Source organism: Ambystoma mexicanum, chromosome 8 (assembly GCF_040938575.1).
Source record: "Ambystoma mexicanum isolate Mex_15411 chromosome 8, UKY_AmexF1_1, whole genome shotgun sequence".
Taxonomy (NCBI): domain Eukaryota; kingdom Metazoa; phylum Chordata; class Amphibia; order Caudata; family Ambystomatidae; genus Ambystoma; species Ambystoma mexicanum.
The window spans coordinates 1703532768-1703558965 of record NC_090929.1 but is presented as its reverse complement, the minus strand read 5'-3'; the positions used below and the strand labels follow the sequence as shown (position 1 = coordinate 1703558965).

General features: G+C 57.5%; 1 protein-coding gene across 2 annotated transcripts in view; it reads right to left on the bottom strand.

The window, feature by feature from the left end:
* Positions 1 to 1910: 1910 nt before the first annotated feature.
* The window catches only part of HMX2 (H6 family homeobox 2), a 129329-nt gene continuing 105041 nt past the window's right edge, over positions 1911 to 26198 (bottom strand). Inside the window, exons 2-3 of one of the 2 annotated variants that reach the window (XM_069612024.1) lie at positions 14954 to 15195; positions 1911 to 4713 (exon numbers count right to left, since the gene is read on the bottom strand). In XM_069612024.1, coding sequence (XP_069468125.1) covers positions 4196 to 4713; positions 14954 to 15194 — 759 coding nt within the window. In that variant the 5' untranslated portion in view covers position 15195 and the 3' untranslated portion in view covers positions 1911 to 4195. Of the gene's footprint in view, positions 4714 to 14953; positions 16109 to 26198 lie in introns of those variants that run through there. The other variant, XM_069612025.1, reaches the window with a different exon arrangement.

Sequence of the window (26198 nt, the reverse complement as noted above, 5' to 3'; positions counted from 1 at the left end):
GCTGGCAGTATTAACACACATCCATGACACGATAATTCACACACAGCTCCCAGTATTAACACACATCCATTACACGATAATTCACACACATCTGCCAGTATTAACACACATCCATGACACGATAATTCACACACAGCTGGCAGTATTAACACACATCCATGACACGATAATTCACACACAGCTCCCAGTATTAACACACATCCATGACACGATAATTCACACACAGCTGGCAGTATTAACACACATCCATGACACGATAATTCACACGCAGCTCCCAGTATTAACACACATCCATGACACGATAATTCACACACAGCTCCCAGTATTAACACACATCCATGACACGATAATTCACACGCAGCTGCCAGTATTAACACACATCCATGACACGATAATTCACACACAGCTGCCAGTATTTACACACATCAATTGCACGATAACTCACCCACAGCTCCCAGTCTTTACACACATCCATGACACGATAATTCACACACAGCTGGCAATATTAACACACATCCATGACACGATAATTCACACACAGCTCCCAGTATTAACACACATCCATGACACGATAATTCACACACAGCTGGCAGTATTAACACACATCCATGACACGATAATTCACACACAGCTGCCAGTATTAACACACATCCATGACACGATAATTCACACACAGCTGGCAGTATTAACACACATCCATGACACGATAATTCACACACAGCTGGCAGTATTAACACACATCCATGACACGATAATTCACACACAGCTGGCAGTATTAACACACATCCATGACACGATAATTCACACACAGCTGCCAGTATTAACACACATCCATGACACGATAATTCACACACAGCTGGCAGTATTAACACACATCCATGACACGATAATTCACACACAGCTGCCAGTATTAACACACATCCATTACACGATAATTCACACACAGCTGCCAGTATTTACACACATCAATTGCACGATAATTCACCCACAGCTCCCAGTCTTTACACACAGCCATGACACGATAATTCACACACAGCTGGCAGTATTAACACACATCCATTACACGATAATTCACACACAGCTGCCAGTATTTACACACATCAATTGCACGATAATTCACCCACAGCTCCCAGTATTAACACACATCCATGACACGATAATTCACACACAGCTGGCAGTATTAACACACATCCATGACACGATAATTCACACACAGCTGCCAGTATTAACACACATCCATGACACGATAATTCACACACAGCTGGCAGTATTAACACACATCCATGACACGATAATTCACACACAGCTGGCAGTATTAACACACATCCATGACACGATAATTCACACACAGCTGGCAGTATTAACACACATCCATGACACGATAATTCACACACAGCTGCCAGTATTAACACACATCCATGACACGATAATTCACACACAGCTGGCAGTATTAACACACATCCATGACACGATAATTCACACACAGCTGCCAGTATTAACACACATCCATTACACGATAATTCACACACAGCTGCCAGTATTTACACACATCAATTGCACGATAATTCACCCACAGCTCCCAGTCTTTACACACAGCCATGACACGATAATTCACACACAGCTGGCAGTATTAACACACATCCATGACGCGATAATTCACACGCAGCTTCCAGTCTTTACACACGTAACGTTGAAACTTTAACCCGTATTTGCTGAAGCCATCTCTTTCGCCATCAAGCGGACCCTTAAATAACCCCCACCCCCCCCCCCCCACACACACATGCCAGAGAAGACTCACGTCACGCTGTAGAGCGGTTGCAGGGGTGTCCCCCTAAAGCAGAGACGTTTCCTCTGCTTCTCGCGAACCCCCACGGGCTCAGAGGAAATTCATGGCGACATGACTCACGAGCGACGCTTAAAAGACCTCTTTAATAAAAAAAAAAGATGTATTTACAGGTAGGAAAGTGTCCACGAGGCCTGGTCTCGAGTCCTTCACTGAAATGTACAAGTTTAGGTTCAGTCAAACGGGGGACGCCGTGGCACCCCACACATGCACACACAGGCGGCATTCTAGCGCCCTGAAAATGCATGAAAGCGCCTCCGTGTGAGGGTGCGGCGAGGGGGCCTTCCGTTCTCTGCACACCCCTGGCGGCCCCCATGGAATAAAAGTGGGCTGGGGGTTTATAAATAAAGACGGGACATACACACAGTGTAATTCTAAGCGCTCCCAGAAGCTCGCTTTCGGCGCACAGTCAATGGGGGCGCGGGGGTGCAAGGCGTGCCCTTCGTGGCAGGGGTCGTCTGCTAAAGTCTAGGTGGGGGGTTGAGTAGCAGGCGTGCAGCATTTCCAGGAGTTCTGTTTACTTGTAAAATTGTCGAAGCCCCCCACCCCCGAGGTTATGGGGGCGAAGAAAGTGCGGAAGATAGTACAGCTTATTGGAGGCGATGGAGCTGGCTGAGGAGATAGTACAGCTTATTGGAGGCGATGGAGCTGGCTGAGGATGGTGGAGCTGGCTGAGGATGGGGGAGCTTGTTGAAGGTAGAGGACCCTTTTGAAGATGATGGAGCTTGTTGAAGGTAGAGGACCTTGCTGTAGGTGATGGAGCTTGTTGAAGGTGATTCAGCTTCTCCAGGTGATGGAGCTTGGTGAAGGCGATGGAGCTTGCTGAGGATGGTTGAGCTTGTTCAATCTTGGTATGGGTAATGGAACTTGTTGAAGGTGGAGGACCTTACTGTAGGTGATGGATCTTTTTGAAGGTGATTGAGCTTCCTCAGGCGATGGAGCTTGTTGAAGGTGATTGAGCTTCCTCAGGCGATGGAGCTTGGTGAAGGTGATGGAGCTTGCTGAAGATGGCTGAGCTTGTTGACGGTAGCAGATCTTGCTGTAGGTGATGGATCTTGGTGAAGGTGATTGAGCTTCTTCGGGTGATGGAGCTTGCTGAAGGTGATGGAGCTTCTTCGGGTGATGGAGCTTGGTGGAGGTGATGGAGCTTGGTGAAGGTGATGGAGCTTGGTGGAGGTGATGGAGCTTGCTGAGGATGGCTGAGCTTGTTGAAGGTAGAGGGCCTTTTTCAGGGTGATGGAGCTGGGGAAAGCTGAGGACGGTGTCGTTTTTCAGAGGTTGTTGGAAGCAGCAGATCATATCGGGGGGGATAGAGTAGCCTTAGGGGCGGCTTTGTTAGGGCATACTGAGTGTGAGTGATGGAGCCTGTTGAGTGAGCTGAGCATTCTTGAGGGCAAGGTAGCTTGATGCAGTGATGGATGTTGGGGGCAGTTGCAGACCTGGTGTAAGCTGGTGAAGCAGGTTGGCTTTTTGGCGCCTGTAGGTTTGGGGAATGATGGTGCAGTGATGGGGAGAAGGTGAGGGGGGCTGAGGTCAGGGGTGCAGTTCTAGAGTGTTAGCCAAGGCTCCAATTGATGATGAAAGATTTAGACTACAGCTCTTTAGACAGGACTACAGGTGATTGTTGAGTTTGTCTCTGGTGGATCACGCCTCAAGTTGGTTGTTGAGTTTGGAGATGTAGGTTGGATGTAGAGATTGTAGAGTGTTGCACAAGACTCCAGCTTGTAATGGAAGATGTAGAAGGTTGGTGCAGACTTCGGTTTTTGTAACTGTTATCTATGGTTGGCCAACGCTCTAGTTACCCACTGAAGCTGTTGATGGTTGGCCAGCGCTCTAGTTACCCACTGAAGTTGTTGATGGTTGGCCAACGCTCTAGTTACCCGCTGAAGCTGTTGATGGTTGGCCAGCGCTCTAGTTACCCACTGAAGCTGTTGATGGTTGGCCAGCGCTCTAGTTACCCGCTGAAGCTGTTGATGGTTGGCCAGCGCTCTAGCTACCCGCTGAAGCTGTTGATGGTTGGCCAGCGCTCCAGTTACCCGCTGAAGCTGTTGATGGTTGGCCAGCGCTCTAGTTACCCGCTGAAGGTGTTGATGGTTGGCCAGCGCTCTAGTTACCCGCTGAAGCTGTTGATGGTTGGACGAGATGCAAGTTGTCTGCAAAGGTTGTCACCGGCTGTCGAGTTTCTAGAGGGTTTGGCCAGGACTCCTGTTGGCCGCGATGTCTGTAGGACATGAGCTGTCTTGAGTCCATCGGTCTGTTGATGTTGTTTAAGGTCCTCAGTTATTTGGTCGGACATTGAGTCCCGCGCGTGAGCTCTCCAGGATAGCCCCTGCTCAGGCCCGAGCCACAGCTTTAGTAGTCCAGTTTATTGTAGAGATTGTAGAGAGGCAGGGGCATACTGCTCCCCGGGTAGTATAGGGGTGTTGGGAAAGCGATGGAACGGGGCACTGGCACCCTCAGAAGGGAACTGTCCCTGAATACAAGTGGCACGCCCACCAAAGTCTGTGCGGAGGCGTGGGCCATGTTGGCCGCCTCCAGCTCGGCGGACAGCTGCCTCTTCCACTTGTTGCGGCGGTTCTGGAACCAAGTCTTGACCTGGGTCTCGGTGAGCTGCAGGCTGGAGGCCAAGCAGGCCCGTTCCGAGCTGCTCAGGTAGCGCTTCATGTCAAAAGTGGATTCCAGTTGGTAGACCTGACTCCGTGAGAAGACAGTCCGGGTCTTCTTCTTGGAGCTGCCTTGGCGGTCCCCTCCATCTCTCGGCCTGTCCTCGGGGGAGCCTGGGCTTGAGTGCCTCTCATTCTCCTCCTTAAAGTGCTGGTGGACACGCTCTGTGGTGGATGGCAGGGTGACCAGGCCGCCTTTCACATTACCTGCAAGGGAACAAGCAGAAAGAACACTTTACCAACTAGCAAAGGGCATCCTAGATTAGCACCAAGACACCTGCATGTTATAATAGCAAGGGGGCGACGAAAGACCCACTATGAATGCAGGGCGGGGTTGCCCATCCCTCCCCAGCAGAGCGCAGCCCCCCCCCCTCACCCCGAAACCTTCAAGTCAGGCCTCCCAGCCAGAATCGAACCACCGCTGGGAGTTGTACATATACACGTTTTCACGTGTAAATGCTCACTTTCCTGACTCCCGCGTTCTCAAGCAGAAGTTCAGATTAAGAGAGCATTGTAAGAGTGAATACACCGGCAGTGGGGGGCGTCTTCGGGTGGTGTCATGGGGAGATGGGGGTGTCACGTGTGCAGTGTAAGGATCTTTGAATGTTTGCACCTACAAGTTTGCTAAATTTTTGTTACCGATTTTAACACTTTTCTCCATAAAATGTTGGAGGAGAGTCCTAAGGGCCCCCTAACACTCACAACTCCCACCCCCCCCTTCTATGCACCTTACCCACATTTACCATCTGCTTTTTGCGGGGAAAATAAAAGGGGTACAACATGCAGCACAAAGTGCAAGTCTGCAAACGTGGGGTATACCTAGTGTGTATGTGCAGTGTCAGGGGGGAGGCCTCGCCTGTGCAGTGTCAGGGGGAGGTCCCGCCTGTGCAGTGTCAGGGGGGAGGTCCCGTCTGTGCAGTGTCAGGAGGGAGGTCCCGTCCGTGCAGTGTCAGGGGGGAGGTCCCGTCTGTGCAGTGTCAGGAGGGAGGTCCCGTCCGTGCAGTGTCAGGGGGGAGGTCCCGTCTGTGCAGTGTCAGGAGGGAGGTCCCGTCTGTGCAGAGTCAGAGGGGAGGCCTCGCCTGTGCAGTGTCAGAAGAGAAGCCTTGCTTATCAGTGTCAGAGGGGAGGTCCCATCTGTGCAGTGTCAGAGTTAAGGTCCCGTCTGCGCAGTGTCAGAGGGGAGGCCTCGTCTGTGTAGTGTCAGAGTTAAGGTCCCCTCTGTGCAGTGTCAGAGGGGAGGTCCCGCCTGTGCAGTGTCAGAGTTAAGGTCCCGTCTGTGCAGTGTCAGAGGGGAGGCCTCGCCTGTGCAGTGTCAGAGGGGAGGTCCCGTCTGTGCAGTGTCAGAGGGGATGCCTCGTATGTGCAGTGCAGTGTCAGAGGGGAGATCCCGCCTGTGCAGTGTCCGAGGGGAGGCCTTGTATGTGCAGTGGCAGAGGGGAGGTCCCGTCTGTGCAGTGTCAGGGGGAGGTCTCGTCTGTGCAGTGTCCGGGGGGAGGTCCCACCTGTGCAGTGTCAGAGGGGAGGTCCCGTCCGTGCAGTGTCAGGGGGGAGGTCCTGTCTGTGCAGTGTTAGGGGGAGGTCCTGTCTGTGCAGTGTCAGAAGGGAGGTCCTGTCTGTGCAGTGTCAGAGGGGAGGTCCCACCTGTGCAGTGTCCGAGGGGAGGCCTCGTGTGTGCAGTGTCAGGGGGGAGGTCCTGTCTGTGCAGTGTCAGGGGGAGGTCCCGTCTGTGCAGTGTCAGGGGGGAGGTCCCGCCTGTGCTGTGTCCGAGGGGAGGTCCCGTCTGTGCAGTGTCAGGGGGGAGGTCCCGCCTGTGCAGTGTCAGGGGGGAGGTCCCGCCTGTGCAGTGTCCGAGGGGAGGCCTCGTGTGTGCAGTGTCAGGAGGGAGGTCCTGTCTGTGCAGTGTCAGGGGGGAGGTCCTGTCTGTGCAGTGACAGAGGGGAGATCCCACCTGTGCAGTGTCAGGGGGAGGCCTCGCTGTGCAGTGTCAGAAAAGAAGCCTTGCCTGTGCAGTGTCAGAGGGGAGGTCCCGTCTGTGCAGTGTCAGAGGGGAGGTCCCATCTGTGCAGTGTCAGGGGGGAGGTCCGTCTGTGCAGTGCCAGGGGGGAGGCCTCGCCTGTGCAGTGTCAGGGGGGAGGCCTCGCCTGTGCAGTGTCAGAGGGGAGGTCCTGTCTGTGCAGTGTCAGGGGGGAGGTATTGCCTGTGCAGTGTCAGAGGGGAGGTCCCATCTGTGCAGTGTCAGGGGGGAGGTCCCGTCTGTGCAGTGTCAAGGGAAGGTCCCACCTGTGCAGTGTCCGAGGGGAGGTCCCATCTGTGCAGTGTCAGGGGGGAGGTCCTGTCTGTGCAGTGTTTGGGGAGGTCCTGTTTGTGCAGTGTCAGAGGGGAGGTCCCGTCTGTGCAGTGTCAGAGGGGAGGTCCCGCCTGTGCAGTGTCCGTGGGGAGGTCCCATCTGTGCAGTGTCAGGGGGGAGGTCCTGTCTGTGCAGTGTTAGGGGGAGGTCCTGTCTGTGCAGTGTCAGGGGGGAGGTCCCACCTGTGCAGTGTCTGAGGGGAGGTCCCGTCTGTGCAGTGTCAGGGGGGAGGTCCTGTCTGTGCAGTGTCAGGGGGGAGGTCCTGTCTGTGCAGTGTTAGGGGGAGGTCCTGTCTGTGCAGTGTCAGGGGGAGGTCCCGTCTGTGCAGTGTCAGGGGGAGGTCCCGCCTGTGCAGTGTCAGGGGGGAGGTCCCGTCTGTGCATGTCAGGGGGGAGGTCCCGTCTGCGCAGTGTCAGGGGGGAGGTCCCGTCTGTGCAGTGTCAGGGGGGAGGTCCCGCCTGTGCAGTGTCAGGGGGAAGTCCCGTCTGTGCAGTGTCAGGGGGAGGTCCCGTCTGTGCAGTGTCAGGGGGGAGGTCCCGTCTGTGCAGTGCCAGGGGGGAGGTCCCGTCTGTGCAGTGTCAGGGGGAGGTCCTGTCTGTGCAGTGTCAGGGGGGAGGTCCCGTCTGTGCAGTGGCAGAGGGGAGGTCCCCGCCTGTGCAGTGTCAGGGGGAGGCCTCGCCTGTGCAGTGTCAGAAGAGAAGCCTTGCCTGTGCAGTGTCAGAGGGGAGGTCCCGCCTGTGCAGTGTCAGAGGGGAGGTCCCGTCTGTGCAGTGTCAGGGGGGAGGTCTCATCTGTGCAGTGTCAGGGGGGAGGCCTCGCCTGTGCAGTGTCAGGGGGAGGCCTCACCTGTGCAGTGTCAGAGGGGAGGTCCCGTCTGTGCAGTGTCAGGGGGGAGGTATTGCATGTGCAGTGTCAGAGGGGAGGTCCCGTCTGTGCAGTAGCAGGGGGGAGGTCCCGTCTGTGCAGTGTCAGGGGGGAGGTCCTGTCTGTGCAGTGTCAGGGGGGAGGTCCCATCTGTGCAGTGTCAGGGGGGAGGTCCCGCCTGTGCAGTGTCCGAGGGGAGGTCCCATCTGTGCTGTGTCAGGGGGGAGGTCCTGTCTGTGCAGTGTTAGGGGGAGGTCCTGTCTGTGCAGTGTCAGCGGGGAGGTCCCGTCTGTGCAGTGTCAGAGGGGAGGTCCCGCCTGTGCAGTGTCCAAGGGGAGATCCCATCTGTGCAGTGTCAGGGGGAAGGTCCTGTCTGTGCAGTGTTAGGGGGAGGTCCTGTCTGTGCAGTGCCAGGGGGGATGTCCCGCCTGTGCAGTGTCTGAGGGGAGGTCCCGTCTGTGCAGTGTCAGGGGGAAGGTCCTGTCTGTGCAGTGTCAGGGGGGAGGTCCCGTCTGTGCAGTGTCAGGGGGGAGGTCCCGCCTGTGCAGTGTCAGGGGGGAGGTCCCACCTGTGCAGTGTCAGGGGGGAGGTCCCGTCTGTGCAGTGTCAGGGGGGAGGTCCCGCCTGTGCAGTGTCAGGGGGGAGGTCCCGTCTGTGCAGTGTCAGGGGGAGGTCCCGCCTGTGCAGTGTCATGGGGGAGGTCCCGTCTGTGCAGTGTCAGAAGGGAGGTCCTGTCTGTGCAGTGTCAGAGGGGAGGTCCCACCTGTGCAGTGTCCGAGGGGAGGCCTCGTGTGTGCAGTGTCAGGGGGAGGTCCCGCCTGTGCAGTGTCGGGGGGAGGTCCCACCTGTACAGTGTCAGGGGGGAAGTCCCATCTGTGCAGTGTCAGGGGGGAGGTCCCGCCTGTGCAGTGTCAGGGGTAGGTCCCGCCTGTGCAGTGTCAGGGGGGAGGTCCCGTCTGTGCAGTGTCAGGGGGGAGGTCCCGTCTGTGCAGTGTCAGGGGGGAGGTCCCGTCTGTGCAGTGTCAGGGGGGAGGTCCTGTCTGTGCATTGTCAGGGGGAGGTCCCGTCTGTGCAGTGTCAGTTGGGAGGTCCCGCCTGTGCAGTGTCAGGGGGAGGTCTCGTGTGTCACATTCTTAAAACACGGCATCCCGGCACTGGCGGTATTTACAGCAGCAAAGATGAACGAAGACTGCACCAAAGAAAGCTGCCCCTTTGATCTCTGCACCCCTTTCTATGCAGCCCTGGAAGTCTAGTTCCTGCGCACCACTGCTCTCTGCACCCCCTTTCTATGCAGCCCTGGAAGTTTAGTTCCTGCGCCCCACTGCTCTCTGCACCCCCTTTCTATGCAGCCCTGGAAGTCTAGTTCCTGCGCCCCACTGGTCTCTGCATCCCCTTTCTATGCAGCCCTGGAAGTCTAGTTCCTGCACCCCACTGCTCTCTGCACCCCTCTCTATGCAGCCCTGGAAGTCTAGTTCATGCGCACCACTGCTCTCTGCACCCCCTTTCTATGCAGCCCTGGAAGTCTAGTTCCTGCGCCCCACTGCTCTCTGCACCCCTTTCTATGCAGCCCTGGAAGTCTAGTTCATGCGCCCCACTGCTCTCTGCAGCCCCTTTCTATGCAGCCCTGGAAGGCTAGTTCATGCGCCCCACTGCTCTCTGCACCCCCTTTCTATGCAGCCCTTGAAGTCTAGTTCATGCGCCCCACTGCTCTCTGCACCCCTTTCTATGCAGCCCTGGAAGTCTAGTTCATGCGCCCCACTGCTCTCTGCACCCCTTTCTATGTAGCCCTGGAAGTCTAGTTCATGCGCCCCACTGCTCTCTGCACCCCCTTTCTATGCAGCCCTGGAAGTCTAGTTCATGCGCCCCACTGCATGCAGCCCTGGAAGTCTAATTCCTGCCCCCCACTGCTCTCTGCAGCCCTTTCCATGCAGTCCTGGAAGTCTCGTTCATGCACCCCACTGCTCTCCGCAGCCCCTTTCTATGCAGCCCTTGAAGTCTAGTTCATGCACCCCATGCTCTCTGCAGCCCCTTTCTATGTAGCCCTGAAAGTCTAGTTCCTGCCCCCCACTGCTCTCTGCAGCCCTTTCCGTGCAGCCCTGGAAATCTGGTTCCTGTGCCCCACTGCTCTCTGCACCCCCTGGTTTCTAGCTCATGTAGGAACATGCAGGCAACAGTATGCGTAGGGAGTTAGTTCAACATATGCAGGAATGCAGTTATGTTCAGGGAGGGGAGTATGCACACGCCGCACCGAGACCCCGGTGTGGACACGAGCGCAATGTGCATGGGATATGCATGGGATGTGTGCTGTGCCGTGAACCCAGTTCTCGGACTAGTATGCTGCATATAGAGATTTCAGAGTGCACAGGAAGCTCACTGTGTGCACTGGCAATTCACCTGAGGTCCTGATTCATGGAATTAATTGCGTGTAAAACGGGGATTTGTGCGTCATTCTGTCCGCAAATCCCTATTCGTCAAACAATTGCATGACTCAGGGACTCGTGCTGCTGGTTTCGGGTTTATCTAACAGATGAACTGCTGAGTGGGGGTGGGGTGGGCTCATGCTGGACCAGGGAGAGGCACTGGCTCAAGCAGTGACCCCAGGGTCTGGTCCCGGGGCATGGGTGATGGAAGGGGTCAAGGGCTCAGGAACAAGGAGCAGGACCAGAGCTTGAGGCCATGTACGAAGGAAATGATACAGGACTCGGACAAACTTAGAGGCACAGCCTGTGGGCAATGGTGGAGGGAGAGAGTCTGCGGATCAGGGGCAATGAAGGAGGGAAAGAGTGTGTGGCTCAGCGGCAATGAAGGAGGGAACGAGTCTGTGGCACAGAGGCAAGGGTGGAGGGAAAGCATCTGCGGATCAGGGGCAATGAAGGAGGGAAAGAGTGTGTGGCTCAGCAGCAATGAAGGAGGGAAAGAGTCTGTGGCTCAGGGGCAATGGCAGAGTGTAAGAGTCTGTTGCTCAGGGGCAATGGTGGAGGGAATGAGTCTGTGGCACTGAGTCTGCGGCTCAGGGGCAATGGCGGAGAGAAAGAGTCTGTGGCTCAGGGGCAATGAAGGAGGGAAAGAGTCTGTGGCTCAGGGGCAATGTGGAGGGAAAGAGTCTGTGGCTCAGGGGCAATGGTGGAGGGAATGAGTCTGTATCAATGAGTCTGCGGCTCAAGGACAATGGGGGAGGGAAAGTGTCTGCGGCTCAGGGGCAATGAAGGAGGGAAAGAGTCTGTGGCTCAGGGGCAATGTGGAGGGAAAGAGTCTGTGGCTCAGGGGCAATGGTGGAGGGAATGAGTCTGTATCAATGAGGGCTCAAGGACAATGGGGGAGGGAAAGAGTCTGTGGCTCAGGGGAAATGAAGCAGGGAAAGAGTCGGTGGTTTAGGGGCAATGATGGAGGGAAAGAGTGTGTGGCTCATGCGTAATGAAGGAGGGAAAGTCTCTAGCTCCAGGGCAATGACATCGGGAAAGAGTCTTTGGCTTAGGGACAATGGTGGAGGGAAAGAGTCTGTGGCTCAGGGGAAATGGTGGAGGGGAAGAGTCTTTGGCTCAGGGCAATGGCGGAGAGAAAGAGTGTGCAGATCAGGGGCAATGAAGGATGGAAAAAGTCTGTGACTCAGGGCAAATGGAAGAAGGAAAGAGTCTGTGGTCTGGGGCAGTGGTGGAGGGAAAGAGTCTGTGGATTGGGGGTGAAGGTTGAGGAAAAGAGTCTGTGGCTTTGGGCAAAGGTGAAGGGAAAGAGTCTGCAGCTCAGGGGCAGTGGTGGAGGGAAAGAGTCTGTGGCTCAGGGGCAAGGGTGGAGGGAAAGAGTCTGCGGGTCAGGGACAGAGGTGGAGGGAAAGAGTCTGCGGGTCAGGGACAATGGTGGAGGGAAAGAGTCTGTGGCTCAGAGGCAATGAAGGAGGGAAAGAGTCTGCGGGTCAGGGACAATGGTGGAGGGAAAGAGTTTGTGGCGCAGGGGCAATGGTGGAGGGGAAGAGTCTACGGCTCACGGGCAATGGCGGGGAGAAAGAGTGTGCAGCTCAGGGGCAATGGAGCAAGGAATGAGTCTGTGGCTCTAGGGCAGTGATGGAGGGAAAGAGTCTGTGGCTCAGGGGCAATGGTGGAGGGGAAGAGTCTGTGGCACTGAGTTTGCGGTTCAGGGGCAATGGCGGAGGGAAAGAGTCTGTGGCTCAGGGGCAATGAAGGAGGGAAAGAGTCTGTGGTTTAGGTGTAATGATGGAAGGAAAGTGTCTGCGGCTCAGGAGCAATGAAGGAGGGAAAGAGTCTTTGGCTCATGTGGCTCAGGGGCAATGGTGGAGGGAAAGAGTCTGTGGCTCAGGGGAAATGAAGCAGGGAAAGAGTCTGTGGTTTAGGGGCAATGATGGAGGGAAAGAGTGTGCGGCTCATGCGCAATGAAGGAGGGAAAGTCTCTGGCTCCAGGGCAATGACAGCGGGAAAGAGTCTTTGGCTCAGGGACAATGGTGGAGGGAAAGAGTCTGTGGCTCAGGGGCAATGGTGGAGGGGAAGGGTCTATGGCTCAGGGCAATGGCGGATAAAAAGAGTGTGCAGATCAGGGGCAATGAAGGATGGAAAAAGTCTGTGACTCAGGGGAAATGGAGGAAGGAAAGAGTCTGTGGCTTGGGGGTGAAGGTGGAGGAAAAGAGTCTGTGGCTTGGGGTAAAAGTGAAGGGAAAGAGTCTGCGGCTCAGGGGCAATGGTGGAGGGAAAGAGTCTGTGGCTCAGGGACAAGGGTGGAGGGAAAGAGTTTGTGGCTCAGGGACAGAGGTGGAGGGAAATAGTCTGCGGGTCAGGGACAGAGGTGGAAGGAAAGAGTCTGCAGCTCAGGGGCAATGGGAAAGGAAAGAGTCTGTGGCTCAGAGGCAATTAAGGAGGGAAGGAGTCTGCGGGTCAGGGACAATGGTGGAGGGAAAGAGTCTGTGGCTCAGGGGCAATGGTGGAGGGGAAGAGTTTGTGGCTATGGGGCAATGGTGGAGGGGAAGAGTCTATGGCTCAGGGTCAATGGCAGAGAGAAAGAGTGTGCAGCTCAGGGCAATGGGAAAGGAAAGAGTCTGTGGCTCAGTGGCAATGAAGGAGGGAAAGAGTCTGCGGGTCAGCGACAGTGGTGGAAGGAAAGAGTCTGTGGCTCCGGGGCAGTGTTGAGGAAAAGAGTCTGTGGCTTGGGGTGGAGGTGGAGGGAAACTGTCTGCAGCTCAGGGGCAATGGGGAAGGAAAGAGTCTGTGGCTCAGTGGCAATGAAGGAGGGAAAGAGTCTGCGGCTCAGGGGCAATGAAGGAGGGAAAGAGTCTGCGGGTCAGGGATAATGGTTGAGGGAAAGAGTCTGTAGCTTGGGGTGAAGGTGGAGGGGAAGAGTGTGCGGCTCAGGGCCAATGAAGGAGGGAAAGAGTCTGCGGCTCAGGGGCAATGAAGGAGGGAAAGAGTCTGCGGGTCAGGGACAATGGTTGAGGCAAAGAGTCTGTAGCTTGGGGTGAAGGTGGAGAGGAAGAGTGTGCGGCTCAGGGCCAATGAAGGAGGGAAAGAGTCTGCGGCTCAGGGGCAATGAAGGAGGGAAAGGCTCAGGGGCAATGAAGGAGGGAAAGAGTCTGCAGGTCAGGGACAATGGTTGAGGGAAAGAGTCTGTGGCTCCGGGGCAGTGGTGGAGGGAAGAGTCTGTGGCTTGGGGTGGAGGTGGAGGGAAAGTGTCTGCAGCTCAGGGGCAATGGGGAAGGAAAGAGTCTGTGGCTCAGTGGCAATGAAGGAGGGAAAGAGTCTGCGGCTCAGGGGCAATGAAGGAGGGAAAGAGTCTGCGGGTCAGGGACAATGGTTGAGGGAAAGAGTCTGTAGCTTGGGGTGAAGGTGGAGGGGAAGAGTGTGCGGCTCAGGGGCAATGAAGGAGGGAAAGAGTCTGCGGCTCAGGGGCAATGAAGGAGGGAAAAAGTCTGCGGGTCAGGGACAATGGTTGAGGGAAAGAGTCTGTAGCTTGGGGTGAAGGTGGAGGGGAAGAGTGTGCGGCTCAGGGCCAATGAAGGAGGGAAAGAGTCTGCGGCTCAGGGGCAATGAAGGAGGGAAAGAGTCTGTGGCTCAGGGGCAATGAAGGAGGGAAAGAGTCTGCAGGTCAGGGACAATGGTTGAGGGAAAGAGTCTGTGGCTCCGGGGCAGTGGTGGAGGGAAGAGTCTGTGGCTTGGGGCAAAGGTGGAGGGAAGAGTCTGTGGCTTGGGGCAAAGGTGGAGGAAAAGAGTCTGGGGATTGGGGGCATTCATGGTGGATAGGCGGCCGGTCTCATGGACAAAACTCAGGGGCAGGGCACAGGTTCAGGGCCAAGGGGCAGATCTGAAGGCCTCCCTGACAGGGGAAGGGCCAGTCCTCAGGGCCAAACCTCAGGGGCCTGGCGGATGGAAAGTGTTCAGAGCTCAGAGACATTGCCCAGAGAATTTAGACAGGGAGCAGGAGCAGAGGTCCCCACAAGGTGATGCCTGTGTGGATTGAGTGGATTGAGGAGGGCCGAATCCCCTCCCCACCCCGGGAAAACAAGGCTCCGCGCGGCTGCGAGGGGCGCTCTCACCCCCCCCCTCCCCTCCGACCCCGACGCACCACATTAAGAGCCCGGAACCGGTTCTGCCGCTGGCCCCCAGTCCCGGGCCCCAGAAACATCGTCTGACTACCTGAATATGTGCGTATGTTCGTTTGCACACACGTGTGCGTTATCTAATGATAATGAAGGGTTGTTTATATAGCGCTTACGCCTAAGCGCTTTACATAGGACATATGATATATGCATACGATATCACCCAAGCGAGGTTTGCACTCATATATGTATTGCGTGTGTAGTGCGTGTATATATGGAGAGAGTCGATACTATGTGTTGTGTGCATCGTATATTATATATGTATCGAAACATCGGCTATTATAGATTTTTAAAAATTAGGGAAACGAACATCAAGGGAGCGGAATTAAAATAATGCCCCCCACATTGGAAATTCCTTTGCGGGGGCCGGGGGTGTGGGGGGGCTTCCTTCTGCGGGAAATGATGGCATTTTAGGGGGCACGGGTGCCCCTGGGTTTCACTTATGTGGTGTGGGGGCGAAGGGGGCAACTGCTTCCGATCCTTCTGCACGGGGGGGGGATTGGTGCGCGTGTATGGGTGCGGGGGCGGGGGGCATAACCAGGAACCAAAAGCAGAGTGGACAAGCAAGGAGGAGAGGGGTACAGGGAACAGCGGGACCCCCAGAGAGAGGGATGCAGGGATCTGAAAGAGAGGGTACTTACCGGCGCAGGGCGAGGGGCTCCGGCCCTTCTGGGGGTCCCTGCTGTCCGTCTCGGGGCAGAGGCAGCCGGGCCTTCTCCAGCCGTCGTCCAGTTCCTCGTCATCCGAGGACAGCGAGGGGCTGCTGCAGCGGGCGGCTCCCCCCGGAGGGGCGCCGGTGGTCGTGCCCTGCAGAATACTCCGGATGCTGAAGCTGGACAGCGGCCCGGGGGGGCTCTTGGTCGCCTCCTCCTTGCTGCTCATCCTGGGGACATAAGAGAGAATGTGGGGTCACTCTCTGCGGCGGTGTATTCGGGGTGCGCCCCCAAAGAGCCCCTCCCTGGCTCTGCCTGGCTAGAGGGGGCGCTGTGGTCTGGAAGCTCTTGTCTTGGCGCCCCTTTGTGAATGTGCCTGCTGGCCTGGCCCCCCACTGCCTGCTCTAGGGGGTGCTGCCTGCTCTGGCAGGTCTTGGCACGCCTGTGCCTGGTCTGGTAGGTCTTTGCCCAGCTGTTTCTGGTCTGGGAGGTCGGCGCCCGGCTGTGCCTGGTCTGGCAGGTGTTGCCTGGTCTGGGACGTCGGTGCCCGCCTGTGCCTGGTCTGGCAGGTCGGTGCCCGGCTGAGCCTGGTCTGGTAGGTCTTTGCCCGGCTGAGCCTGGTCTGGCAGGTCGGTGCCCGGCTGAGCCTGGTCTGGCAGGCCGGTGCCCGGCTGAGCCTGGTCTGGCAGGTCGGTGCCCGGCTGAGCCTGGTCTGGGAGGCCGGTGCCCGGCTGAGCCTGGTCTGGTAGGTCTTTGCCCAGCTGTTTCTGGTCTGGGAGGTCGGCGCCCGGCTGTGCCTGGTCTGGCAGGTGTTGCCTGGTCTGGGACGTCGGTGCCCGCCTGTGCCTGGTCTGGCAGGTCGGTGCCCGGCTGAGCCTGGTCTGGTAGGTCTTTGCCCGGCTGAGCCTGGTCTGGCAGGTCGGTGCCCGGCTGAGCCTGGTCTGGCAGGCCGGTGCCCGGCTGAGCCTGGTCTGGCAGGTCGGTGCCTGGCTGAGCCTGGTCTGGGAGGCCGGTGCCCGGCTGAGCCTGGTCTGGCAGGTGTTGCTGGTCTGGGAGATCGGTGCCTGGCTGTCCCTCCACGGGCTGCTCTTTTGCTGGCTGCGCTGCCAGGTGTTGCCCGGACTGGAGGTCGGTGCCTGGGCTGGCAGCCTGCGCACACTGCATCCCTTCCCTCCCCTCCCCCTCCTGCTCCCAGCCTGCTGCCTCCTTTCCTCATTTGCATGTGGTTTCGGCGGCGGAGGACCAATCACAGGCCGCCGGCAGCCCGGAAACTTTCAAACTCTGCACGAAAATGCCTGGCCCGGGGCAAGGCTGCCGAACGGAGCATTATTGCGGGCTGAATGCCCCCCACGGGAGGGGTGGCATTGCCCGGTCAAAAGGGTGGGAGGGTATTCTCACTCACAGCCCCCGACCTCCCTCCAACTATGTCTGTCCCAGGAGTCAACTTCGTGGCCTGGCAGAGTGCTGGGAGGAGAGGGGGGAGGGGGGGGCGGTGCGGGGTCCTCACGGGGGTGTTTATATAAAGTGGGTCAACGGGTGTATGGGGTCGCCCAACGGGGCTCACAGGTGTACTTTTCTGTTCCCAACTTGTCCCAGATCTCGGCTGGCACCCACTGGCACCACCCTGTTTATCGGGGTGCGAAAGTTGCCACTTGCCTTGGACACTAGACGAAGGCAGCGCGCCTGCACCCCAGGGCTTGCAGGGTGTCCGCCGCCCCACAGAGGGCATTGGGAGCAGGCATGCCCCCCTGCCGGTACCATGGGCCTGTCCCTGCCTGCCATCTCCCTCTGCCCGTGCACCCCCCCCCCCCAGCGTGAAAGTGAGACGACCTGAGGCTGCTGGCGCCAGGACTCCTGGACAGGCCGGCAGGGGGTATTGGGGGGGGGGGACTTGAGAGAGCCCAGCACCCCGCCCCCCTGCTCCGGCAGGAGTCCACCCAGAGGAGCAGGGACCCCACATCCAGCGGACCCCTCTATACTGGGGTACCAAAGCCCAGCTCCTGCACCCCACCCAGAGAAGCAGGGACACCCCCTCCTGCGGGCCCCTCCATACTGGGGTACCAAAGCCCAGCTCCTGCACCCCACCCAGAGAAGCAGGGACACCCCCTCCTGCGGGCCCCTCCATACTGGGGTACCAAAGCCCAGCTCCTGCACCCCACCCAGAGAAGCAGGGACACCCCCTCCTGCCGGCCCCTCTATACTGGGGTACCAAAGCCCAGCTCCTGCACCCCACCCAGAGAAGCAGGGACACCCCCTCCTGCGGGCCCCTCTATACTGGGGTACCAAAGCCCAGCTCCTGTCGCCCACCCAGGGGAGTGAGCGCCACACCAATGCTGGTGTGCAGAGACGCACCCCCCTCGACTCCGCCACCGTACCCCTCAACCCACTGGTACACACTCATCCCTGCACCCCAACCTTCCCTTTCTTTGGGTGCAGACACTGAGGCCCCTGCACCGTGGCAGGGGGATCCCCGTGCCGCTCATTTCTGTGCATTAAATAAGTGCTGTCAACGGAGACGCGACATTGATCCGTGTCCGGTGTCACCCTCTGGTGGGGGGGGAGGGGGGCATTTTGGACCATTTATTAATTTTAATTTAAGAGATCACGTTTTGAAGCGCACCACCTTCGCTGATAACTCGACCCCGGAGCCCGGTCTCCGCGGACCCTGGAGGAGTGGGGGGGGCAGGGGGGAGGTCTGAATGCAGCAAGTGAGACTGCAACAGGGAGAGATGTGCTTCAGAGGGGCCAACAGGGGCCTTCAGCAGGGGAAGCTCATTCACTCTGGCGCTCAGTCCCTCGCTGAAGCCGAGTGTTCCCTCTCTGGCGCTCAGTCCCTCACTGAATCCGAGTGTTCCCTCTCTGGCGTTCAGTCCCTCACTGAATCCGAGTGTTCCCTCACTGAAGCCGAGTGTTCCTTCTCTGGCGCTCAGTCCCTCACTGAATCCGAGTGTTCCCTCTCTGGCGCTCAGTCCCTCACTGAAGCCGAGTGTTCCCTCTCTGGCGCTCAGTCCCTCACTGAGGGCCTGACAGTAAAGCTAAGCAATGTAAGTGGTATTGTGCAGCGCCTTTCTTCCACCTTGGTGGCTTCTCTGCGCTGAAGGCACTCTGGCGCTCATTCCTTCGCCGAGACCAGGGGCCCTAGCCCCTCCATCGCCGAGACCAGGGGCCCTAGCCCCACCATCGACGAGACCAGGGGCCCTAGCCCCTCCGTCGCCGAGACCAGGGGCCCTAGCCCCTCCGTCGCAGAGACCAGGGGCCCTAGCCCCTCCATCGCCGCGTGCATTGTCTGTGGGTCGGGCTCTCTTGCGCCTTGGTTCCTGAGCTTGCACTGTGGCCCCCCTAACCCCGTCACTCTGTGGCCCCGGTTCTATGGCAGACCGTCACACTCGCGGTCCGTCCTTCTGTCACTCCACCCCTGTATGCCCCCCCTCTCTCTCTCTCTCTCGTGCTAAGTCCCCCAGTTTCCCTTTCTCACCCCCTCTTTCTGCACCCCCTCACGGTCGCCCTGCCTCACTGTGGGCCCTATTTTAGGAAGTTTCCTTTTCCTGTAAGCAGTCCAGTTTGGGGGTTACAGGGTGCACGTGAACTTTCAAACGCACAGCAGAGGGTGTCCAGCAGCCGGAAGCACTCGAGTGGGACAAATGCGCCCCACCCCGTTCCGACTTTATCATTACACCTCCGTACAGCCCCCCGTTGCCCCCCCCCCACCCCGGCCACTGGACAGCAGCACCAGAAAAGGTAGCAAACAGCACCACACAGAGCACAGCAGGACGAGGGGCCGCACCCAGCACAGTAGCGCCGCAGCAGAACCGATAGCACACAGCACAGCAGTGCTGTAACACAGCACAGCACAGTAACACAGCACAGCGGGAGAACCGTGAGCAAACAGCACAGTAACACAGCACAGCAGGAGAAACGTGAGCAAACAGCACAGTAACACAGCACAGCAGGAGAACCGTGAGCAAACAGCACAGTAACACAGCACAGCAGGAGAACCGTGAGCAAACAGCACAGTAACACAGCACAGCAGCATACAGGAAGCAGCAGGGCCACTGCCGGAAACAGTGTACATTACTACTCCGCTGCCGCCCAGAAAAGCCCCCCAGGCACGCCCCACTGTAGCCTGGAAGGAGCTCCGAGGGCAAAGAGCGCTCACACCAGGCCCCAAAATAATAGCGCTTTGTGCGCGAGATCGGTAACTACGAATTCTAAGCCATGCGGAGCGTTATCGTTGATAAATGCCCGCCTGTTCAGTTAATGCCCGCAGGCGTTACACTCGCTACCACTGTCTACAAGACTGGACGTTCCCCGGTGGATAAAGTGTGTCTCTAAATCACAGGAGTATTGGGGGGGGGGGCGGGTGTGCGTGCGTGCGTGCGTGCGTGCGCGCCCGCGTCAGTTCATTGTTGGCTCACACATTACTATCGCCTGAAACTGAAGGCGGGTGGTTCCGGTGGCCGCCGCACGCTTCCCGCCGGTGCGTTATACGTTTGCGGCCGCACACACGAGGGGCCAAACCACACCACACACCTCGCTACAAAGGCCTCGAGGACGCCTCCCTCGAGGTCTCTCTCCATGTATCACGCGCGACTTCTTATCTTAAAGCACGCAACAGCAGTTGCATAGTGTCCATGTAATACACCGGCCCAATTTGCTGTACATAATACATATATATATATATCCAATTTATTTTTCTATAAACAGCATTTACTCCCAGCGTCATAATTCACGCGCATGCCCTAACGCCTGTGGAATGCGGATCCGGAACCAATAGGAAGCCCGCACGCCTTTCGGATAATACACGGTCCAATACTGCCTTTAGGTCCAAAAGTGCAGCGCAGCGGGGTCTTAAAACAAATACAAGCTAACTATATGCGCGCGCCCTTATTGTGCCCGTGTGCGCGCGTGTAACACACACACACCCCAATATGCACGTCGGCGCGTCTCTAGGAACGGGCCCTCAGCGCGATGCAGAGCCTCCGCCATCGCTCAGGTTAAAAGGCATTTTCATTCTCTCCATCCCTCGATCCCGCCGATTCAAAAACATGTGACACGCACCCCCTCCCGCAGCATCTAGGGTAGCTCGGTGGGTTGTGCGGGAGAGCCGTGCGCACCGGGTGGCGGGGCCCTCTTGCGCACCGGACATGCCCCCGTGCCTCCGCGCCTCCCCACCCTCCGCCCCCTCTAGCCCCCCTCCCGCCCCCCGTGATGCTGGAGTTCACACAAAAGGCTCCACACATATTCATCGCCGCGGATTTTTAAGGCCACAAAATTGCCATTTGTAAAAAAAAAAAAAAAATACTATCGTTTTCATAAAAGACAAACTGGCCCGAATTAAGATAACCGCGTTTAACTCTGTCCTGTGCCTGCACCCGCGAGGCGCGAGGTAACGCACGGTGTGTGTGCGTGCGTGTGTAGGGGGCGGGGGGCTTTCTCTCACACCCACTCTTCCTATTATATTGCCGCCGTTTTTCCCCTTGTTTTGTCTGTTTTGTCTGTTTAACTGTGACATTCACCCTTCCTCCCTTCCTCGCTTCCTTCCTCCCTCCCTCCCTCCCTCCCTCCCTCCCTCCCTCCCTCCCTCCCTCCCTTCCTTCCTTCCTTCCTTCCTTCCTTCCTTCCTTCCTTCCTTCCTTCCTTCCTTCCTTCCTTCCTTCCTTCCTTCCTCCCTCCCTCCCTCCCTCCCTTCCTTCCTTCCTTCCTTCCTTCCTTCCTTCCTTCCTTCCTTCCTCCCTCCCTTCCTTCCTTCCTCCCTCGCTTCCTTGCTTCCTCCCGACCTTGACTCCTCCTTCCTTCCTTCCTTCCTTCCTTCCTTCCTTCCTTCCTTCCTTCCTTCCTTCCTTCCTTCCTTCCTTCCTTCCTTCCTTCCTTCCTTCCTTCCTTCCTTCCTTCCTCCCTCCCTCCCTCCCTCCCTCCCTCCCTTCCTCCCTCCCTCCCTCCCTCCCTCCCTCCCTTCCTTCCTTCCTTCCTTCCTTCCTTCCTTCCTTCCTTCCTTCCTTCCTTCCTTCCTTCCTTCCTTCCCTCCTTCCGTTCCTCCCTCCCTCCCTTCTTTCCTCCCTCCCTCCCTCCCTCCCTTCCTTCCTTCCTTCCTTCCTTCCTTCCTTCCTTCCTTCCTTCCTTCCTTCCTCCCTCGCTTCCTTGCTTCCTCCCGTCCTTGACTCCCCCTTCCTTGCTTCTTTCCTTCCTTCCTTCCTTCCCTTCCTTCCTTCCTTCCTTCCTTCCTTCCTTCCTTCCTTCCTTCCTCCCTCCCTCCCTCCCTCCCTCCCTCCCTCCCTCCCTCCCTCCCTCCCTCCCTCCCTCCCTCCCTCCCTTCCTTCCTTCCTTCCTTCCTTCCTTCCTTCCTTCCTTCCTTCCTTCCTTCCTTCCTTCCTTTCCTTCCTTCCTTCCTTCCTTCCTTCCTTCCTTCCTTCCTTCCTTCCTTCCTTCCTTCCTTCCTTCCTTCCTTCCTTCCTTCCTTCCTTCCTTCCTTCCTTCCTTCCTTCCTTCCTCCCTCCCTCCCTCCCTCCCTCCCTTCCTTCCTTCCTTCCTTCCCCACGGATGTCTATGTTTTCGGGACCCTGCGTGTGTAAATCAGTTTGTATGCACGCGCCCTTGCAATCATGTCTTTGGTGCATGCGATTGTTTTTACATATCTGTCAACATGTGTGTCTTTGCGTGTGTGTCGGAGGGTGCGGTGTTGTGCGACTGTGTGTGGCTATGTTAGGCGACTGTGCATACCCGCGTGCGTGAATATGTGTGTATTTGCGCGCCGTCTGTCACTAGGTATGTGTATTTACGTTTCTTCATGTTTGTGATGAAGTGTTGGTGTTTGTATGCCTATTCGCGTGTCTCTGTGAATCAGTGCGTCTATGAATATGTGTGTTAAATATGTGTGTATGTGTCCGGTTATGCGCGCGTCTATATTTGAGGATGTTTCTGTTTGCGAATGTACATTTTTCTGTGTTTGAATGTGTGTGTTTGTGCGTGTATGCGTAGGTGGGGCTGGACGTGTGTGTGTTTTGCGCGAGTTTGTGGGCATGGCGCATCTGTGTGTGTTTCTTTGCGCGGGTTTGTGGGCATGGCGCACCTGTGTGTTTCTGCATGTGGCAGTGGATGTGTGCCGCTGTGTGTGTTTCTTTGCACGGGTTTGTGGGCATAGCGCATCTGTGGGTTTCTACATGTGGCAGTGGATGTGTGATCTGTGTGTGTTTCTTTGTGCGGGTTTGTGGGCATGGCACATCTGTGTGTTTGAGCATGTGGCAGTGGACGTGTTCCGCTGTGTGTGTGTTTCTTTGCGCGGGTTTGTGGGCATGGCACGTCTGTGTGTTTGTGCAAGTGACAGTGAATGTGTGCCGCTGTGTGGACGTGTGCTGCTGTGTGTATGTGTGTGTGTTTGTTTCTTTGCGCGGGTTAGTGGCATGGTACATCTGTGTGTTTGGGGTCGTGGCAGTGATGTGTGCCGGTGTGTGTGTGTGTGAGTTTCTTTGCGCGGGTTTGTGTGCATGGCACGTCTATGTGTTTGTGTATGTGGCAGTGTCTGTGCCGCTGTGTGGGTGTGATTTCTTTTACGCGGGTGTATGGCATTTCTGCATGTGGCAGTGTGTTTGCCGCTGTGCGTGTGTGAGAGTTTCTTTGAGCGGGTTCGTGGGCATGGCACGTCAGTGTGTTTCTGCAAGTGAAAGTGTGTTTGCCACTGTGTGGGTGTGTTTCTTTGCACGGGGTTGTGGGCATTTCTGCATGTGGCGGTGTGTTTGCCTGTGTTTGCCGCTGTGTGCGTGAGTATCTTTGCGCGGGTTTGTGGGCATGGTGCATCTGTGTGTTTCTGCATGTGACAGTGTGTGTGCCGCTGTGTGTGAGAGTTTCTTTGCGCGGGTTTGTGGGCACAGCATCTGTGTGTTTCTGCATGTGGCAGTGTGTGTGCCGCTGTGTGTGAGAGTTTCTTTGCGTGGGTTTGTGGGCATGGCACGCATGTGTGTTTCTGCATGTGGCAGTGTGTGTGCCGCTGTGTGTGAGAGTTTCTTTGCGCGGGTTTGTGGGCATGGCACGCATATGTGTTTCTGCATGTGCAGTGTGTGTGCCGCTGTGTGTGAGAGTTTCTTTGCGCGGGTTTGTGGGCATGGCACGCATGTGTGTTTCTGCATGTGCAGTGTGTGTGCCGCTGTGTGTGAGAGTTTCTTTGCGCGGGTTTGTGGGCATGGCACGCATGTGTGTTTCTGCATGTGGCAGTGTGTGTGCCGCTGTGTGTGAGAGTTTCTTTGCGCAGGTTTGTGTGCATGGTGCATCTGTGTGTTTCTGCACGTGGCAGTGTGTGTGCCGCTGTGTGTGAGAGTTTCCTTTGCGCGGGTTTGTGGGCATGGCACGCATGTGTGTTTCTGCATGTGGCAGTGTGCGTGCTTGCAATACTTGGTGTAAACATGTCGGCGTGCATGGCCCCCCTCCCGGGACGGGGCCGCGGCTCAGAGGCGCTGTAAGCGGCAGCCGCCCCGGGCCCCCTGTAATCCACTGTCAGGGGCGAGCGCCCCTGACTCCCTCGCTTTTAATAGGCGCTGCTTGTCCAAAATGGAATCCAAATGCAAAGATGAAATGATATGCAGAGCGCGAGGCAGCGAGCACCCCGGTGCCAGGGACCCCGAATCAATACAGAAAAATGTCAGGACGTTTTAAAATGACATTTTCATTAACTCGGGAGCAGCGGATTCTGTCCGCGATATTGAATAAGGTACTTATAATATAATTAGCTATTGGTCACGTGCCGGCTGTGCCTCTGGCCAGGGGGGCTAATCTTTAACTACTCGCGGCTTGATAGACTCGGCTAATGGGCTAATTGATTGGAAAAAAGGGAGCCAGCGCCTCTCCCCGCCCCGCCCCTCGCGCTGTCTCTTGCGCCCTCTCCCTCCCTCTCCCCCTCTCTCCTCCCTCCCTCTCTTTCTCTCTCCCTCCCTCTCCCTCCCCTCTCCTTCTTTCCCTCCCCCCGCCCCTCTCTCCCTCTCTCTTTCTCCTTCTCCCTCTCTCTCCCCCCCTCTCTCGCTCCCTCCCTATCCGTCTCCCCCTCTCCTTCTCCTCCTCTCCCTTCTCTCACCCTCCCTCTCCCTCCCCTCCTCCCTCCCTCCTCTCTCTCTCCTTCTCCCTCTCCCTTCCTCCCCCTCTCTCCCTCCCTCTCCTTCTCTCTCTCCCTCTCTCTCCTTCTCCCTCTCTCTCCTTCTCTCTCTCCTTCTCCCTCTCCCCCTCTCTCCCTCTCTCTCTCCTTCTCCCTCTCCCCTCCTCCCCCTCTCTCCCTCCCTCTCCTTCTCTCTCTCCCTCTCTCTCCTCTCTCTCTCTCTCCTTCTCTCTCTCTCTCTCCCTCCCTCTCCTCTCTCTCTCCTTCTCCCTCTCCTTCTCCCTCTCTCTCCTTCTTTCACTCTCCTTTCTCTCTCTCCTTCTCCCTCCCCCTTCCTCCCTCTCTCTCTCTCTCTCTCTCTCTCTCTCCTTCTCTCTCCTCTCTCTCTCTCCCTCCCTCTCCTTCTCCCTCCTTCTCTCTCTCCTTCTCTCTCTCTCCTTTCTCTCTCTTCTTCTTCCTCTCTCTCCTTCTCCCTCTCTCCCGTTCTCTCTCTCTTCTTCTTTCTCGCCCTCTGTCGCCTGTTCTTCTCTCTCTGTTTCCCTTGGGCCCTCTCTCTCTTCCCATCTGCCCCCTCCTGTCTCTCTTTCCCCATCCCTCTGCCCTACGCCCTTCTCGCCCCCCTCTCTCTCTCCTCCTCTCACCCTCTCTCTCTTTTCCGATCTGTGCCCCTTCTGCCTCCCTTTCCCCGTCTCTCTCTCGCCCCCTTCTCGCGCCCCTCCCCCACCGCTCTCCAGAAGGGGCAGGTGCAGGGTTGGAGGTGACAGGGCGAGGGGGCGCCCCCCGTTAGCACATTAACCTCCGCGGGTTCGGCACAGGGTCCCAGACACATAACAAATGGTCAGCTTTAATCACGATGCAGGGTCATTAACCCGCCGAGACTCCTGACTGCAGAACCATTCCGGGCCCGCCGGTCACACCGCAGCTCCGCTTGCCCCCCCCCCCCCCATCCCTGCCCGCCACCCCACCAACCCTACCTGCCCCTTGCGCCCTGACCATCCCAGACCGGCCCCGACCGCCCCCCCCCGCTCCCCTGCCGGTGCAGTAGCCATGCTGCACCTCTCCCTGCAACCCGGCCCGGCCCTGCCTGTCCAGTGTGTCTACAGCACTGCCTGCCCCTCCCGTGCACAGGCCCTGCCTGTTTCCCAGTCCTACCCACCCACCAGGTCCTGTGTGATGGTTCAACCTGCCTGCCATCCAACACCTGCCCCCACCGTGCCTATTGCTGCTCTCCAGAACTGCCTCTCCTACCACAGATGCCTGCACCCTGCCAAGGCCTGCTCACCAGCCCCACCTGTACCCTGCCAATATCTGCTCTCCTGCCCCGCCTGTACCCTGCCAATGTCTGCTCTCCAGCCCTGCCTGTACCTTGCCAATGTCTGCTCTCCACCCCTGTCTGCACCCTGCCAAGGCCTGCTCTCGAGCTCTGCATGTACCCTGCCAAGGCCTGCTCACCAACCCAGCCTTTACCCTGCCAAGGCCTGCTCACCAGCCCAGCCTGTACCCTGCCAAGCCCTGCTCTCCAGCTCTGCCTGTACCCTGCCAAGGCCTGCTCTCCAGCCCCGCCTGTACCCTGCCAATGTCTGCTCTCCAGCCCTGCCTGTACCCTGCTAATGTCTGCTCTCCATCCCCGCCTGTACCCTGCCAATGTCTGCTCTCCAGCCCCGCCTGTACCCTGCCAAGGCCTGCTCTCCAGCTCTGCCTGTACCCTGCCAATGTCTGCTTTCCTGCCCCGCCTGTACCCTGCCAAGGCCTGCTCTCCAGCCCTGCCTGTACCCTGCCAATGTCTGCTCTCCAGCCCCACCTGTACCCTGCCAATGTCTGCTCTCCAGCCCCGCCTGTACCCTGCCAATGTCTGCTCACCAGCCCCGCCTGTACCCTGCCAATGTCTGCTCTCCAGCCCCGCCTGTACCCTGCCAATGTCTGCTCTCCAGCCCCGCCTGTACCCTGCCAATGTCTGCTCACCAGCCCCGCCTGTACCCTGCCAATGTCTGCTCTCCAGCCCCGCCTGTACCTTGCCAATGTCTGCTCTCCAGCCCCGCCTGTACCCTGCCAATGTCTGCTCTCCAGCCCCGCCTGTACCCTGCCAATGTCTGCTCTCCAGCCCCGCCTGTACCCTGCCAAGGCCTGCTCACCAGCCAGCCTGTACCCTGCAAATTT